General features: G+C 41.8%; 1 protein-coding gene across 1 annotated transcript; it reads left to right on the forward strand.

The window, feature by feature from the left end:
• The first annotated feature begins 1,531 nt into the window (after positions 1-1,531).
• LOC133891060 (glucan endo-1,3-beta-glucosidase 13-like) lies at positions 1,532-8,364 on the forward strand. Its single transcript, XM_062331756.1, has 5 exons — positions 1,532-1,733; positions 1,824-3,137; positions 5,192-5,449; positions 7,670-7,924; positions 8,030-8,364. Exons 1-5 carry the CDS (start codon positions 1,661-1,663, stop codon positions 8,062-8,064), a joined length of 1,935 nt encoding a protein of 644 aa, XP_062187740.1. The 5' UTR covers positions 1,532-1,660; the 3' UTR covers positions 8,065-8,364.
• Positions 8,365-17,154: the final 8,790 nt, after the last annotated feature.

A 17,154-nucleotide genomic window follows, 5' to 3' on the forward strand; every position in this document is an offset into this window, starting at 1 on the left:
TGTTCATTCTGACCACGCAAGAGACCAACTGCAACATCTAAATCCATGATGTTATCATCTCGAAACAAGTCAAACACGTCTTCATCTCCATATTGTGTCTCTGTTTCATTAGTGCCACCCATGTCCACATCAATTAGTTCAGTGTATATGTCCACGGCGCCGACAGATCCTACCGCATCAACCATATCCAAACATGACTTGTCATCTACAAGCAACCTCATTCCACTATTCAATACAGCACCGGATGGCAACCAATACATCCTAACAGAAGTCTTAAAGGTTGTGTGGTCCATAAGATGGGCTTCTAGCTCTGGGATTGAAATTTTCAGCTTGTCTATGTGTGATACTCCCTCATCCCCATTAAAGTATTGCACTTTTGACCCATCAAGAACAAATTGCCCATTGAAATAAAACTTGACAGCCAATACCTCACAATCTCCCATCCTTTTTAAGCCCTACACGAACCACCCTATGGTCAAATCAAAGCAAAAACACCACAAAAAATCAATCAACAGGTAAAAGCCCCATCCAATTACCTTGTCCTGGTGTCTCACAGTGAGTCCAGCTCCTCCCGCCGCCGTGGTTGTCGAACCTCCGCAACGTCGCCTTCCAGCAACTCCCTTCTCGCTCTTCTTCGGTCGCCCAATCTCCAAGATCAGCCACGCACCTCTACAACGCCGCCTTCCAGCAGCTCCTTTCCCCACCCCACGAACCCTACGGAAGGGGTGCAGCCGCCATGGCCAAGAAAACACGAACGAGAACCGGTTGCTTGCAGCCCGTGGAGAAAGAAAGAATGAGGGCAAAAGAGGTACTTCTCAGTAGATGACTTAGCCAAAAACGTTCCTCAGCTGAGCAGGCACAGGCCAGCACGCCAGGTGGACTGCCACCTCGGACCAGGGACAAAATTGAACTCAAAACGAAAGTTGAGGGACTACATTGGCCGCTTTAAAAGTTGAGGGACGAATTTGAGCTTCGAGCGAAAGATGAGGGACGAATTTGGCTATTTCGCCTAATAATTAATTCTTTTGAAATCAACAATATGATACTATGTGATGGAGTGCTTTCTCTAAATATAACAAGACGATACTATGCATTGATAGTAGCCTAATATTAAGTATTTATGTTTGCACGACTACTCCATGCAACTTCATGATTACCTGCAAATTAAATACACTTTGGTAACTTTTTTTTTTCCATTTCCTTTATCCATCGACAAAATTTATAGCTTAGTATTTACACTCGCTACGTAAAAGAGATTATTGAGTACTAGTAGTTGGTTTCGTGTTTACCAATGGTGGTGTGTGTATGGTCCGATCAATGTATACTTGTAAGATTAGTGGTAGTGGTGATTGGTGAGGGGGGGCCGAACTTCGAAGTGGGTTGGGCTGTTTTAGGAAAATGCAGCGCTTCACGTAGGTCATAGTTGACTTGACCTGGCTTGTCCGTGTCAGTCGCACGGGCCCCCCGCAATTGGTAGCGGGAGTTGCCCCCCTTCTCCAAAGTCCAAGCACGAGGCCAAGCAGGGTACCATAGCGGCGCGAGATCCGATCCACCACCATGCAGCGCCTCAACCTCGAGCCTGTTGCCGGCTATAAATTCCCACGCAACCTTCGCTCTTCCCACACTCACCTCTGATCTTGCTCTGCCACCGCAGGAGACCATGGTGCTCATTCGCGGCCTCTTGGTCGTCCTCCTCGGCACCGCATTGCCGCTGCTCTTCTTCTCCCGTGCAGGTAACCGCGCACTGCGCAGAAAGACGGCTGTTTTAGGAATAATGCAGGTCCAGCTTAGTGCTAATTACTGTTTCTTGGTGTACATTGCAGAAGCGGGCGAGGCGGGCGTGAACTATGGCAGGGTAGCGAACAACCTGCCGAACCCAGCGTCGGTGGTGCAGCTGCTCAAGCAGAACGGCATCACCATGGTGAGGATATACGACGCCAACCCCCAGGTGCTGACGTCGCTGGCCAACACCGGCATCAAAGTGATGGTGATGATGCCCAACGAGAACCTTGCTAACGCGGCCACGGATCCGTCCTTCGCGCTACAGTGGGCTCAGAGCAACGTGGCGGCGTACCACCCAGCCACACAGATCCATGGCGTGGCCGTGGGGAACGAGGTGTTCGACTCGGCACCGAACTTGACGCCACAGCTCGTCCCAGCCATGACGAACGTGCAGGCGGCGCTGTCCAAGCTCGGCCTGGCCGACGCCGTTAAGGTGTCCACGCCGGTTGCGTTCGACGCGCTCAAGGCATCGTACCCGCCGTCCGCGGGCAGGTTCCGGGACGACGTCGCACAGGCGGTGATGAAGCCCATGCTCGACCTCCTGCAGCGGACTGGCTCGTACCTCACGTTAAATGTCTACCCGTTCTTCGCGTACGCCGATCAACCAGACAAAATCTCCCTCGACTACGCCCTAGGGAACTCCAATCCCGGTGTTCGTGACGACGACACCGGCCTCATGTACTACAGCCTCTTGGACGCCCAGCTTGACGCCACCTACTATGCCATGGATGATTTGGGGTATACAGGTGTGAGCTTGTATGTTACCGAGAGCGGGTGGCCATCGCTCGGCAGAATCCACCGCGGGAGGCCGCCGGCCGAAATCCGACACGGCGGCAGGAGGCTTTTGGACACCGGGGACGGAGACGCCGCGGCCTCAATAGCCAACGCCCAAGCATACAACAATAACCTCATCAACCGCGTGCTGTCCGGCAACACGGGCACCCCGCACCGCCCGTCCGCCGACATGGACGTGTACATCTTCGCCCTATTCAACGAGAACAATAAGGGCGACCCGGACGACACGGAGGCCAACTTCGGCCTCTTCTACCCGAACGAGCAGAAAGTATACGAGTTCAACTTCCAAGGCGGCGGCGGATCACCAGGACCACCGACGGCGAGCTGGTGCGTGGCGAATGCGGCCGTCGGGGACGCGCGGCTGCAGGCGGCACTGGACTACGCATGCAGCCACGGCGCGGACTGCAGTGCCATCCAGCCCGGCGGGTCGTGCTTCCAGCCCGACACCAAGCTCGCGCACGCCTCGTACGCATTCAACAGCTACTACCAGAACAAGGGCCGGGCAAGCGGGACGTGCGACTTTGCCGGCGCCGCTTCCGTGGTCTACCAGGCACCAGCAGGTGAGTGCTCGGCTTTCGGGTGGTCATCGTTTTAAGATATCGTTCGTGCAAATGTGCACAAACATTTCATGATTTCTCGTGCTTTATCGCTTTGCATTATTGAAACGCTATTCCATATTTCCATTTACCATCATTATATTAATTAGTTAGCATAATCTTTTTTTCAATACATGTCGGTTGCATAGATGCATCATGCAGATTACACATACATCTACACACACTTAAGTAGGTGCACCCTTACACACTTAGATCGGTGGTATCATTGAACACATTCACGGGTGCTTGTACTGTTCCTATCATCCGAGATTAATCTGTGTGAAAAGTTATTTGACTTGGTGAGTTACAACTCGCAACCATGTGATAGCTTAGTGTAAGCTTCCTAGCTGAAATTGTTTTCTCCATCTTTTGTGTTAAAATGTTGATTTTTCTGAAAATAGTATCTCATGATTTCATACTGGAACTGTCTCAAATAAGTGTTATCATGCACAGCTTTGGACCGGTCAGACATAATCAGACGATTATCTGTGATCAAAAATCTTTTACGGCTCTGAAACCGTATAAGATCAGGATCCAAGCCGTGTGAGATGAGTCTTTGTGTGGTAGTGGCATATCATTTTAAATTCTAGCTAAAGTTTAAATAATTTAGTTGCACTCAACCTAAAATGATACTTTTGTACTTGGTGAGCTACCCAGCTCCTTTTATTTACTTGTCTTTCTACGATATATATGATCAACCTCATAAATTTGGCAGAAAAAAATAAATACAAAGAAGGTATCTTTTACATTGAAAAGATTTATACATATGTAGGTTTGTCGTAAAAAGTTTTTGTATAACTCAAATTTTCCTATAGTTTGCTAACAGATGTTACAATCTAAGAGTATTGATAGAAATTTTTGGACGAAATTTCTAAATCAATTTTTATTTTTTTGGGAGAAAAACAAGAAAGGAGTCAGAACAAAACATCGCCCAGCTTAAACCCAGGACCTCCCCGTTTCCTTATAACACACTCATCACCAGGACATGTGCATGTTAGTTGCATAGGTTGTCATTGCATACGCTTTTAGTCCTTCAGTTCCGAATCTTGACATCCTAAAAATTTGGCTAGTTTTGCCAGTAATTAATATGATGTTTTCCCTGCTCATGACATATAATTGAATTTTAAATTGAAAACTTCATCAGAAGGAATTTGTAACTGCATTTGCAGTTTTTAATTTTATTCATTTTTACGACCAAACTGAACTGTTTTTATTGCAGCAAAATATTGGTTCGCGCTAGATATATATTTCCTCTCGTTTCTCTAATACCCCAGTCTCTGATGTGGACTTCGACTTTAAATAATGTCTATGAGAGATACTTTGGTGGTTTGGGACACTTCACTTATCCTGTTAGTTTAAATGTAGTGTTGACAGCATCAAAGGGTCATTTTCTTTTGATAGGAACATTTATGACTGTTAGTGATTAGTCACAATTAAGTCCATAAAACTGAGAGGAGTATGACTTCAATTATATTTTTGTTTCGTAGAATATTTTTCTATTTCTAAGACAACACCATGGTTGTTCCTGATTAGACTGGATTTAAATTGACAGATATTTTTTCTTTAATGAATTTTCTATCCATAGTCTGTTTTTTTTTTGTTTTTCTAGAACATTTAGTTACACATAATTGATAACTATTTCATAATAATTTGTATTTCTTGTACATACGTGCAGCTATATTGATGGTCCGATAGTCTTCTGTCTGGCACGATACTATTTTATTGATCAGTATTGAGTACTACTATCGTTTTGTTGGTACACCAGGCGTTGTGGTTCAACTAATAGTGCCGTTTTCTCATCACGAAAAAAGCACAATAGTGTTGTCTTCTAGGTATCAGGTTCTTCATACTTTATTAGGTTTAATCACATTTTTATTCATTAGATCAACATCCGGTCATTGAGCACAAATATTCTTCGAAGATTAACATCCGGTCATTGCGCACAAATATTCTTCGAATTCATACAAGCTCATCCTCATCCGTGATCTGTATTCGTTCCATTGTTTACCGATGCATAGACACGTGCAATGCAAAGGTGAGCTGGTGTGTGGCGAACGCGGCGGTGGGGGACGCGCGGCTGCAGGCGGCGCTGGACTACGCCTGCGGCAATGGCGCGGACTGCAGCGCCATCCAACCCGGCGGGGCGTGCTTCCAGCCCAACACCAAGGCCGCGCACGCCTCGTACGCGTTCAACAGCTACTACCAGCGCAAGGACCGGGCAAGTGGGACGTGCGACTTCGCCGGCGCCGCTTCCGTGGTCTACCAGGCACCAGCAGGTGAGTGCTCGGCTTTCGGGTGGTCGTCGTTTTAAGATATCGTTCGTGCAAATGTGCACACACATTTCATGATTTCTCGTGCTTATCACTTTGCATTATTGAAACGCTATTCCATATTTCCATTTACCATCATTATATTAGTTAGCATAATCTTTTTTTCAATACATATCTGTTGCATAGATGCACCACGCAGATTACACATACATCCACACACATTTAAGTAGGTGCACCCTTACATACTTAGATTGATGGTATCATTGAACACATTCACGGGTGTTTGTACTATTCCTATTCGAGATTAATCTGTGTGAAAAATTATTTGACTTGGTGAGTTACGACTCGCAACCACGTAGATAGCTTAGTGCAAGCTTCGTAGCTGAAATTGTTTTCTCCATCTTTTGTGCTAAAATGTTGATTTTTCTGAACACATTCACGGTTGTTTGGACTATTCCTATCCGAGATTAATCTATGTGAAAAGTTATTTGACTTGGTGAGTTACGACTCGCAACCACGTAGATAGCTTAGTGCAAGCTTCGTTGCTGAAATTGTTTTCTCCATCTTTTGTGTTAAAATGTTGATTTTTCTGAAAATAGTATCTCATGATTTCATACTGGAACTGTCTCAAATAAGTGTTATCATACACAGCTTTGGACCGGTCAGAGATAATCAGACCATTATCTGTGATCAAAAATCTTTTACGGCTCTGAAACCGTATAAGATCAGGATCCAAGCCGTGTGAGATGAGTCTTTGTGAGGTAGTGGCATATCATTTTAAATTCTAGTTAAAGTTTAAATAATTTAGTTGCACTCAACCTAAAATGACACTTTTGTACTTGGTGAGCTACCCAGCTCCTTTTATTTACTTGTCTTTCTACGATATACATGATCAACCTCATAAATTTGGCAGAAAAAATAAATACAAAGAAGGTATCTTTTACATTGAAAAGATTTATACATATGTAGGTTTGTCGTAAAAAGTTTTTGTATAACTCAAATTTTCCTGTAGTTTGCTAACAGATGTTCCAATCTAAGAGTATTGATAGAAATTTTTGGACGAAATTTCTAAATCAATTTTTATTTTTTTGGGAGAAAAACAAGAAAGGAGTCAGAACAAAACATCGCCCAGCTTAAACCCAGGACCTCCCGGTTTCCTTATAACACACTCATCACCAGGACATGTGCATGTTAGTTGCATAGGTTGTCATTGCATACGCTTTTAGTCCTTCAGTTCCGAATTTTGACATCCTAAAAATTTGGCTAGTTTTGCTAGTAATTAATATGATGTTTTCCCTGCTCATGACATATAATTGAATTTTAAATTGAAAACTTCATCAGAAGGAATTTGTAACCGCATTTGCAGTTTTTAATTTTATTCATTTTTACGACCAAACTGAACTGTTTTTATTGCAGTAAAATATTGGTTCGCGCTAGATATATATTTCCTCTCGTTTCTCTAACACCCCCGTCTCTGATGTGGACTACTTCGACTTTAAATAATGTCTATGAGAGATACTTTGGTGGTTTGGGACACTTCACTTATCATGTTAGTTTAAATGTAGTGTTGATAGCATCAAAGGATCATTTTCTTTTGATAGGAACATTTATGACTGTTAGTGATTAGTCACAATTAAGTCCATAAAACTGAGAGGAGTATGACTTCAATTATATTTTTGTTTCGTAGAATATTTTTTTATTTCTAAGACAACACCATGGTTGTTCCTGATTAGACTGGATTTAAATTGACAGATATTTTTTCTTTAATGAATTTTGTATCCATAGTCTGTTTTTTTTTTGTTTTTCTAGAACATTTAGTTACACATAATTGATAACTATTTCATAATAATTTGTATTTCTTGTACATACGTGCAGCTATATTGATGGTCCGATAGTCTTCTGTCTGGCACGATACTATTTTATTGATCAGTATTGAGTACTACTATCGTTTTGTTGGTACACCAGGCGTTGTGGTTCAACTAATAGTGCCGTTTTCTCATCACGAAAAAAGCACAATAGTGTTGTCTTCTAGGTATCAGGTTCTTCATATTTTATTAGGTTTAATCACATTTTTATTCATTAGATCAACATCCGGTCATTGAGCACAAATATTCTTCGAAGATCAACATCCGGTCATTGCGCACAAATATTCTTCGAATTCATACAAGCTCATCCTCATCCGTGATCTCACTCGGTGTATTCGTTCCATTGTTTACCGATGCATAGACACGTGCAATGCAAAGGTGAGCTGGTGTGTGGCGAACGCGGCGGTGGGGGACGCGCGGCTGCAGGCGGCGCTGGATTACGCCTGCGGCAATGGCGCGGACTGCAGCGCCATCCAGCCCGGCAGGGCGTGCTTCCAGCCCGACACCAAGGCCGCGCACGCCTCGTACGCGTTCAACAGCTACTACCAGCGCAAGGACCGGACAAGTGGGACGTGCGACTTCGCCGGCGCCGGCTCCGTCGTCTACCAGGCACCGAGTGAGTTCATGATGCTTCGGCTCTCTCCTCCTGCCGTTCCCCCACCTCATCGTCAGCTCTCTTGTCTGAGTCTTACGAATGTTTCCTCCACTGGTTATTGTGCAGAGATAGGAAACTGCGTGCTCCCATCCAACGGTTGAACTGAAGAAACAACAGGGAAGTCTAAAGGCTACTATCTCGGTCTACAGGATACACTTATACAGGGATAAATCCACATGATCATGTACTTTCAAGAAAATTCCAGTACTACCGTGTATATACAGAACTAGATATATAATAATAAAACCGGGGCACCTGCAAATCGGGTGCGTCTGCACCAGCAGAGGCATCGCAGCAATACCATCCCCACCCCTTCCCTCCCTCTTATCCTCCATCTCAAATACATGTCAACGTTAACTTTCGCTGGTAATAATACTATATTCAGTTACTTTTTTATCGTATATATGGATTGCATTTTGCCTCTGAACACTCCCAACTAGTCAACTGGCCACGCGCAGCCTAGCACGCGCGCATCCCTATCAAGTACTCCATCCATTAAACAATACATGGCATATTTTATTTTAAAAAAGTTCAACTTTGTATATTTTGATCAATATTTAGTTAAATTATAAGTATGTTTAGTGTATATTAATTATATAATTAGATTCTCATTTCAAAATGCTTTGATACTATATTGATTTTATAGTGATAAATGATATATATTTTTGAGAAAATAGTGGTAAAAGATTAATTTTGAAGATTGTGCCATAATAAAATATGTCATGTATTCTTCTATGAAGGAAGTATATCCTATAATTCTAATATGTACATGGAATCAAAATGTAATATATTGGTCCATTAGTATTCTGATTTTGACTCGTGTGGCATAATTATTCTAGTATGATGAGATTAGTCCCATCTTAATAGTCTAGATAAGATATGGTCAGCTTATAAGTCTGAGCAATTTAAATATAGCACCTTTATATTAATCATTTTATATGAAACAAGAATAAAATTAAATTGTAAAAGAGATGTTGTGCATACATATACCCGTTTCACGGTGGGCTAGGCTACAAGCCCCCTCCCCCTACATGATCATGCGGTTGGACACATGACACTTGCCTTTTAATACATCACCTGCAGTCTAAAAAACGATACCAGTACGCTCCTCACTGGCCTCCTTTTTGTCGGTAGCGATAGACAGATTGATCTTGTGCGTACATGTACATAAGTGCGCTACTGTAGCTAGCAGCCCACCTAACACCTCATATTTCTTCTTAATTTGATCCAACAAAAGGGCGACGAGGAAGCATCCAATTGGCTAGGTCCTCCATTGCACACGGGGGTGAGCCAGCACTACTTACAGAGTAATCACTACATGTTTTTATATAAACTAGCAGTGATAATAATTTGTAACTCATCTAAAAAATTTATAGCTGTTTTATACGGAGTCAGTTCGAGATAATTCATAGCTTTTTCATACTTCTCCACTTGAAGCCATCGACTCCTTTCTACATGGTTCATTCATAGGAGTACTTATTCCTAAACTAGATTTAAAAGGATAAAATTAGTAATAACATGATAAAATAATAATATATATAAATACTTAACCACTAAAGAATTATTAATATATTGTATATGCAATGCCCTTCTCTCACTTTCATATAGGCTAACTCAATTCTAAGTTCGATAAAATATGAAATAATATAAAAATATAACTTAAACAAATGATCATTTCTAACGGTAGTCATTATATGGTAAAATAATAATATATACAATGCTCAAGTTGACTCACGTTGAAGCAGGGGAAAAACAATCGGTTTGCATGTTTTCAGTGAGATATTAAAAAATTCATAAAAAATTCATACGGTTATAGATGAAAAAAAATATTTATATTAAAATTATAGCTCTCAATGAGATCTACAACTTTGTAATTGACAACTTTTTTATTTTAGGTCATTTTGATACTTAAATAATCATCAAAAAATTTGGACAACAAAAGTTAAAAGGGGAAAAAAATATCATATTAGTCTTAACAATCAGTGATAGATGCACTACTACATAAAGGGTCATTAGTGCTGACTCAAAAATGCCATGAGTGATTATTTTTGAACGAGGAATTTGGTGCAAATGATGATAGTTGTGGTGCTGCAGGTGACAATGATAGGTTAGATCAGATGTGCGATGCAGACGTGAACTTAGTACTCAGAGAGACTTAAATTCATGTGCTTGATTGAGGACTCGGAGAAACCGTTGTTCCCTAGATGCAAACTGGAATATACAAAGTTGTCATTTATGCTTGAACTGCTTAAATTGAAAGCAAGCGATGGTTGGTCGAATATGAGTTTCACGGCGCTATTAGAACTCTTATAGAACATGCTTCCAAATGGAAACGAGGTGCCCAAAAGCACATATGAAACAAAGCAGATTCTTTGTCCATTGGGGATGGATGTAGAAAGGATACATGCATGTCTGAATGACTGTATCCTCTACCGTAAAGATCTATTAGACTTGCATTCATGTACAGTGTGCAAAGCATCTCGATACTAGCGTAAGAGTCAATCAGACGATGGCGAGGTGAAGAAAAGAATTTCTGCTAAGGTGGTGTAGTATCTGTCTATAATTTCACGTCTCCAGCGTTTGTTTGCGAATCGAAATGAGGCAGCATGCAAGATGGAAAGCTAAGGCACCTTGCTGATTCTCCCCAGTGGAGAAACATTGACACAATCTTGATGACTTTGGTGCAGAACCGAGGAATATAAGGTTTGCTTTGAGCACGGATGTGATGAATCCTTTTGAGAATATGAGCAGTAGGCATAACACTTGGCTAGTTGTTCTCAGTATTTACAACCTATCTCCTTAGCTGTTTATGAAGAGGAAGTACTTGATGATGCCGCTGCTTATCCAAGGCCTGAAATAACCTAGGAACGATAGTGATGTATACCTAAGATCATTGGTGGGAGATTTAAAAATATTGTGGAACGAAGGGGCGCAAGTAAGGGATGCATACAAAAGAGAGAATTTCACGCTACACACCTTGTTGTTCTATATGATCAATGATTTGCCTGCACTACGTAACCTTTTCAGGCTAGAGTAAACAAATAGACACGATGTGCCCTCATTGCTTAAATGGTACTGCGAGTATGTGGCTGCCCACTAGCGTAAAATGGTGTTCATGCGCCACCGTATGTTCCTTAACAGGTATCACCCGTACTGCAACATGAAGGAACAATTCGATGGAACGAGGTAGAGAGATTTATGTCCAAGGCACTACAGTGATCAAGAGGTGCACAATATGATTAAAGATCTCGATGTTGTGTTTGGAAAGGGGAGTAAAAAAATCTAAGTATACTAGTGGCATGTGGAGGAAGAGATCGATCTTACATGTTGGAAGCACCTTGAAGTTCATCACTACATTGACGTTTTGCATGTAGAGAAGAACATATGCGAAATCTTGGTTGGTCTTTTACTTAATATTCCAGACAAGACGAATGATAGCCTCAATGCAAGGTTTCACTTGGTTGATTTGAAGATCAGGCTCGAGTTGGCACCTGAGCCCTCCTAAAAAGGTAGAACAAGACTTCATTGTGCCTGCTATAATTTGAAAAAGGCCAAGAGAACTGAACTGTGTCAGTGCTTGCATGGTGTGAAAGTCCCGTTCGATTACTCCACCAACATCTTGAAACTTGTTTTGATGCAAGCTTTGAAATTAGTTGGCACGAAATCTCATGATTGTTATGTGTTGATGACACATATGCTTCCTGTTGCAATTCGAAATATCCAGCCAACCTATCTCTGAGACACAATCACCAAGTTGTGCTACTTCTTTAACACAATTTCTCATAAAATCATCGATCCCGAAGTACTTGATGTTTTACAGACTGATGTGGTGAAGACACTATGTTATCTTGAGATGTAGTTTCCTTCGTCATTTTTCGATATCATGGTTTGATATAGTTTTTTTAATCATAGATCCATTACTAAAATATGATCCTATATCAAACTTCACAATTAAAAAATGCACCTTCCCTTTTATGGCATGTGCCATGTGTCCAGGCTGTTGTAGGCTTAATTAGCTAGGAGATTTTTTGGTTAAATTTCTTTCCTTTACTATCTTTAGTTGAAATTAAAATTTCTTTTAGCTATGTCATTTTAGTGATTTTTATACCCACATTTTGTGTCACCTTTGAATGTATTTGCATCTGCTTTCATGATGTTAGCTATTGTGCTTGGAGGGAGGTATTTAGGAGCCATTTACAATATTAGAGTAAAAAGAGGCTAATATATATGAATAATGGGGTAGGACAGATTTGTATCTATTTTCTGTAATAGTGAAGTTGGAATGTACTTACCCGTTCTTGAAATGGCATTGCCTTGGAGCAAGGACCATAGGGAAAAGGAGAGGACTTGAAACAAGGATTATCATATATCCAGGATAGAGATTGGTACTAATAACTTGGATCACAATGAAAATGGATTGAATTGATAACTTGTTAAAATTAATTGAAAGTTTAAAACACATACCTTGATTCCTTTTGTTTCCTATATTTTTGTGAATAATCTTTTACCATTATAACAAGTTTCTAATAAGCATGTGACTTTTCCTATTTTGAAGATGGTGTCTGGAGATGAACTTGAGCTACCTCCGATCTCTTCTCCTCAACAACAAGAGGGGGTGACTACTCACAAGATGCGGAGGTCACTTCTTAGGAGCAAACAAAAGAAACTCGAGCGCAGAAGCAAAAGTGAGGTGGCCGAGGCAAAAACCAAATGCCCACGGGTCACTACACCATAACTCACATCAATGAGACAGGCATGCCAACACAACCTCAGCAAGCTCAGACGATATTCCATAGAGCATGCGCCTCACTTGGTAGGACAAGGGTCAAGATAACCTACCCAAACTAGAAGGCTGGGCCGTAGAGCGACAAAAACTTCTTGTGAGAAACAATTAAAGTCTAATTTGACTTCCCTAAAAGATGCTCCTTGGAGGACATGGAAAGACAGGCAATAGCCAAGATGGGCAAGGCATGAAAGACCTTCAAGAGAGTGATGTATAATACATGTGTGACGCAGGATCTCAACCCAATAATATTACTTAAGGGTACTTGGCGGATCAATGGGAAGAGTTTGTGATGAGGTGTCAATCTGAGGAATTTCAATAGCAGTTTCAGGCTTACAAGACACGCCAGTCACGCAACATGCACCCCCACAAGCTCGGCACCGGTGGGTACGAGCGCAAGGAGTTGTACTAGGACAAGGAGGATGAGCAGGCGGCTCGGGAGAACCGCTCCACACCATTTTCACAGATCCCGGAGAGGTGCGCTTAGAACTGGTTCAGAGTAAGGACCGTATGCTCGGCTGATGGCTACGCCACCTTTAGGAAGCCAAAAATCGAACAAGTGGCAAAAAAGATCCTGCAACTTTCGAAAAAATCCACTCAAGGATCATTCCAGCCATTTCGGGAAAAAGACATACTAACCTTGACTCTGGGGAACAAAGAGCATCCGGGTCGCAGACATGGTATAGGTGTTTCCATTTTATGGAAGCTGGGACTCCCTGATGACACCGATTCATATAGGAGCCAAAGAAGAAACAAAACTAAGCGTGAAGCAGCCGAATGTGAATGGATGAGAATGGAGATTGTCGCCGAGGTTGAAGCAAGATGAAAGAACAGATGGATATGCTTGCAGAAAGGATGGAACAACAGGTCAAGGAGTGAGTACGGGTAATGAGGCAGTAGGATGCAGCCACGACACTTGAACCTCCACCGGCTCGGCATCAGAGCAGCTGCGCATCTACACCAGATAATGATCTAGATAACATGCTCGATCAACATGACTTCCCTATCGGTGGATTTGAAGGTGTCCCCCCTCCCCATCGATGACATCTAAAAGAGGTCCTTAGTGAGAGAGAACCCATCGACGACATAGAGGCGACCACTAAGTTCTAGCTCTTACTGCCCACCACTGTTGGCTCTAATAACATCATTTAGGTTGGCACGGGCTTAGCGTTCCCATGTGGCAGGGAATAGATGATCCACGGACTCCCGCTAGAGCCTGGTTATGCTAGGGTGTGAGTAGACATGGTCTATAGGAATTGCACGGCCCTCCCACTTCCTATTCCCCTAGAGGACGACGTCAGGACACTTGGGGAGGCCGTCCACTCCTTCATCAAGTGGTCAAAGAAGTTCATAACACCGGTTGCCTCTCCACTGCCTTCATGGCCTCTGTCTCCAATATGCGACGACAATGACTTCTCTTTTTGTCGTGCTTCGTCAAAGGTCAAATCTCCTTCTGCACCACATGAGCAACAAAAATTGTCTAGCAAATCTGGCCAACAGCCTGCATAAATGGCACATCCCAAAAAGTGTAGAGCCAACAAACAAAAGGGCTAGAGGAGGTAGAAGAAGAACCTCTATCAAACACCTATGTGGCAGGCGAGTCATTACTGAGTAAGAAAGCATTAGAGGAATTGGGCTGGGCAAGTATGATTTTGCACGACATATACATGAAGAGGTTCCATGAGGAAAAACATCTTTCTCCTTGTTTCGGTGCCAAGTACCAACATCATCATTTCCTAAAATCAGGTAGAACCTTCCTCGTGACCTTCGAGGATTTATTCCTCTTCTACCGTCGTGATTCGCTGGACGTCAACCTAATGAGATGCTGGACACTGTAAGTGTTATTAATTATGATCTATGCTTAATGAACCGTCTAACTCATTGATATGTTCATTCATCTACATTACTTTTTGTGTAGACATATGATTCAAGAAGTCAAGAGAGAGAATCCGAAAATTGGATTCCTCAACCCACAGGTCGTATGTGGGTCAATAGTCACTTGGTGCCCAAGAGAGGTCGAGAAATACATCGCAGAGGCCATGGTCGTTCTCTGTGGATCGAAGGACCTTGTTCTTCTACTGTATAACTACCGAGACCATCGGATGCTAGTTTGTATCTATACACACAAACACCACTGCATATACCTTGACTCGATGTACTACGACTTAGAGAGGTATTTAGATTTGACAGACTTGCTGACAAGGGCGTTGGAGAAGTATGCTTTGATGGCCGGGTTTGTACGGAGAGATAAACCCTCGGCAACCCACCAACATAAGTTTCCGGTAATAATTCCTCCATTGCAAATCAATTTACCATTATAATATGTATTCCATAGAACTAAATTACCATGCACAAATTTCTGTAGTGTCATAGGCAGCCGCAGGGCACCAACCTCTATGAGTACTATGTTGCCCAGTATATGATGCAAATCGTTGGCTCTAGTCCACCGGTATATCGGTCGGTTAGTGTAATTATAGTATATGAAAATACAGTTTTATCATTGTGCCTAACTATTTTAATTTTCTTGTATAGACATATAAATTTCCTACAAATATCACAAATGGCTTAAAACTGGAGCCGTCTGTACTGTACTATAGTACAGACAGCTCGTTACTTGAGACATCTGTACTATTACAATATCACAGATGTCTCAAAACTTCGAGCCATCTGTACTATTACTATATCGCAGACAGTTCGAAGATTCGAGCCATCTGTGATATTGTAATAATATAGATAGCTCGTGATTGGAACCGTTTGTATAAATCTTTTGTACAGATGGTTCAAAATCTATATGTATAAATCTGATTTGTACAGACTCTTTTTCACAGATGGTTTGAAAAAGCATCCCACATAGGGGTTCCAATCTATCTGTACAAATGTTTTCTCTAGTAATATTAAAGTTTCAGCATTGATAATTTACCATCATATAGCTCTCCTAAAGCATCAAATAGAGGGAAAGGTTCACTCCAGGACTTCTTAGCTTTAGAAACCGACTGTTGGATACAAGAAATTAATAGGACAACTAATTATCAAATCAGGTTAATATAAAGTCGAAATATTTCAGAGTTCAAGCAAGTACCAGGATCTGCAATAGCATGAGTGAAACAAGAAATTGGATGATATTTATAAGCATGACCATGAAGAATCCAAATTTCTCTTCAGCTCTAGCACCTTTTGTGTCATGTAAGAAATTATTTCTCATTTGAGAAAGCTTGCTACCAGTTCGTCTACATATTTACAGTTCCAGTACTGTCCTTACCTCTTCAGAAAATAAGACGCCCCTCACCTTCTTGATCCTCACTGCCCTGTGAATCCTGTGTTGTTAATAACTTAGGACACTTATAAGCATGACCATGAAGAATCCAAATTTCTCTTCAGCTCTAGCACCTTTTGTGTCATGTAAGAGATTATTTCTCATTTGAGAAAGCTTGCTACCAGTTCGTCTACTTATTTACAGTTCCAGTACTGTCCTTACCTCTTCAGAAAATAAGACGCCCCTCATCTTCTTGATCCTCACTGCCCTGTGAATCCTGTGTTGTTAATAACTTAGGACACTCAAGATTGAGATTTTAGCAACATGGAGGGAGCGAAAATGCGAGAGCTTACATGTCTCCATTGCAGTAGCTTTTCTGAATGCATACACAGGTCCCCTGCAACCACAAAATTAAATAAATTGGAATGACAAATGAATTCAGTTTACTATTCTGCAACATCGACATGAGGAGTTTAGGATTGGCCAAAGGGGATTGAAACTCCACAGGGCCAAAGATGTCCAGAAAACGGCAGATACAACTCGGATCATTGCTTAGGAAAAACTCAAGATCATTGCCAAAGATGCCCCCCCCCCCCGGCAAATATTCTGTTCTTTTTTGACAGCCAGCCTTATGGAAGTCCACAAGATTACACTAAACCAAGCCTAAGAAGTTTGAAAATATATGATCCAGTTCAACATATGACGAACCGGAGCGATATTAAGCGTTATGAACTAAACTAGTAAATAATATATTACATTTGCTTAAGAGAGGGATGTTATCCTGTCTCCAGGATAATCCACATTCACCACTACAGAAAAGGTCATTACTGTCGGTTCTAAACTAACATCACTGTCAGTTTTGAAACCGGCAATGATTAATCGGCAGTGATACTACCGAGAATTAGTATCACTGCCGGTTTTAGAGCCAATAGCAATACAATTATCACTGCCGATTTACGAATCGATAGTAATAATCAGTCTCAAATCCGATGATTTTAGGACCAAATTTTTTTCACTTGACAACCCCCTCCCCCGGCTTTGCTTTTGTAACAAACCCGCAAATGTAGCAAATAAGCACACATGCAATATTTTAAAAAATTATCCTATGCCCCATCTAGTGGTGCCTCTGCTCTAGTTGGTGGCTGCCTACTGTGA

Source organism: Phragmites australis, chromosome 14 (genome assembly GCF_958298935.1).
Source record: "Phragmites australis chromosome 14, lpPhrAust1.1, whole genome shotgun sequence".
NCBI classification, from domain to species: domain Eukaryota; kingdom Viridiplantae; phylum Streptophyta; class Magnoliopsida; order Poales; family Poaceae; genus Phragmites; species Phragmites australis.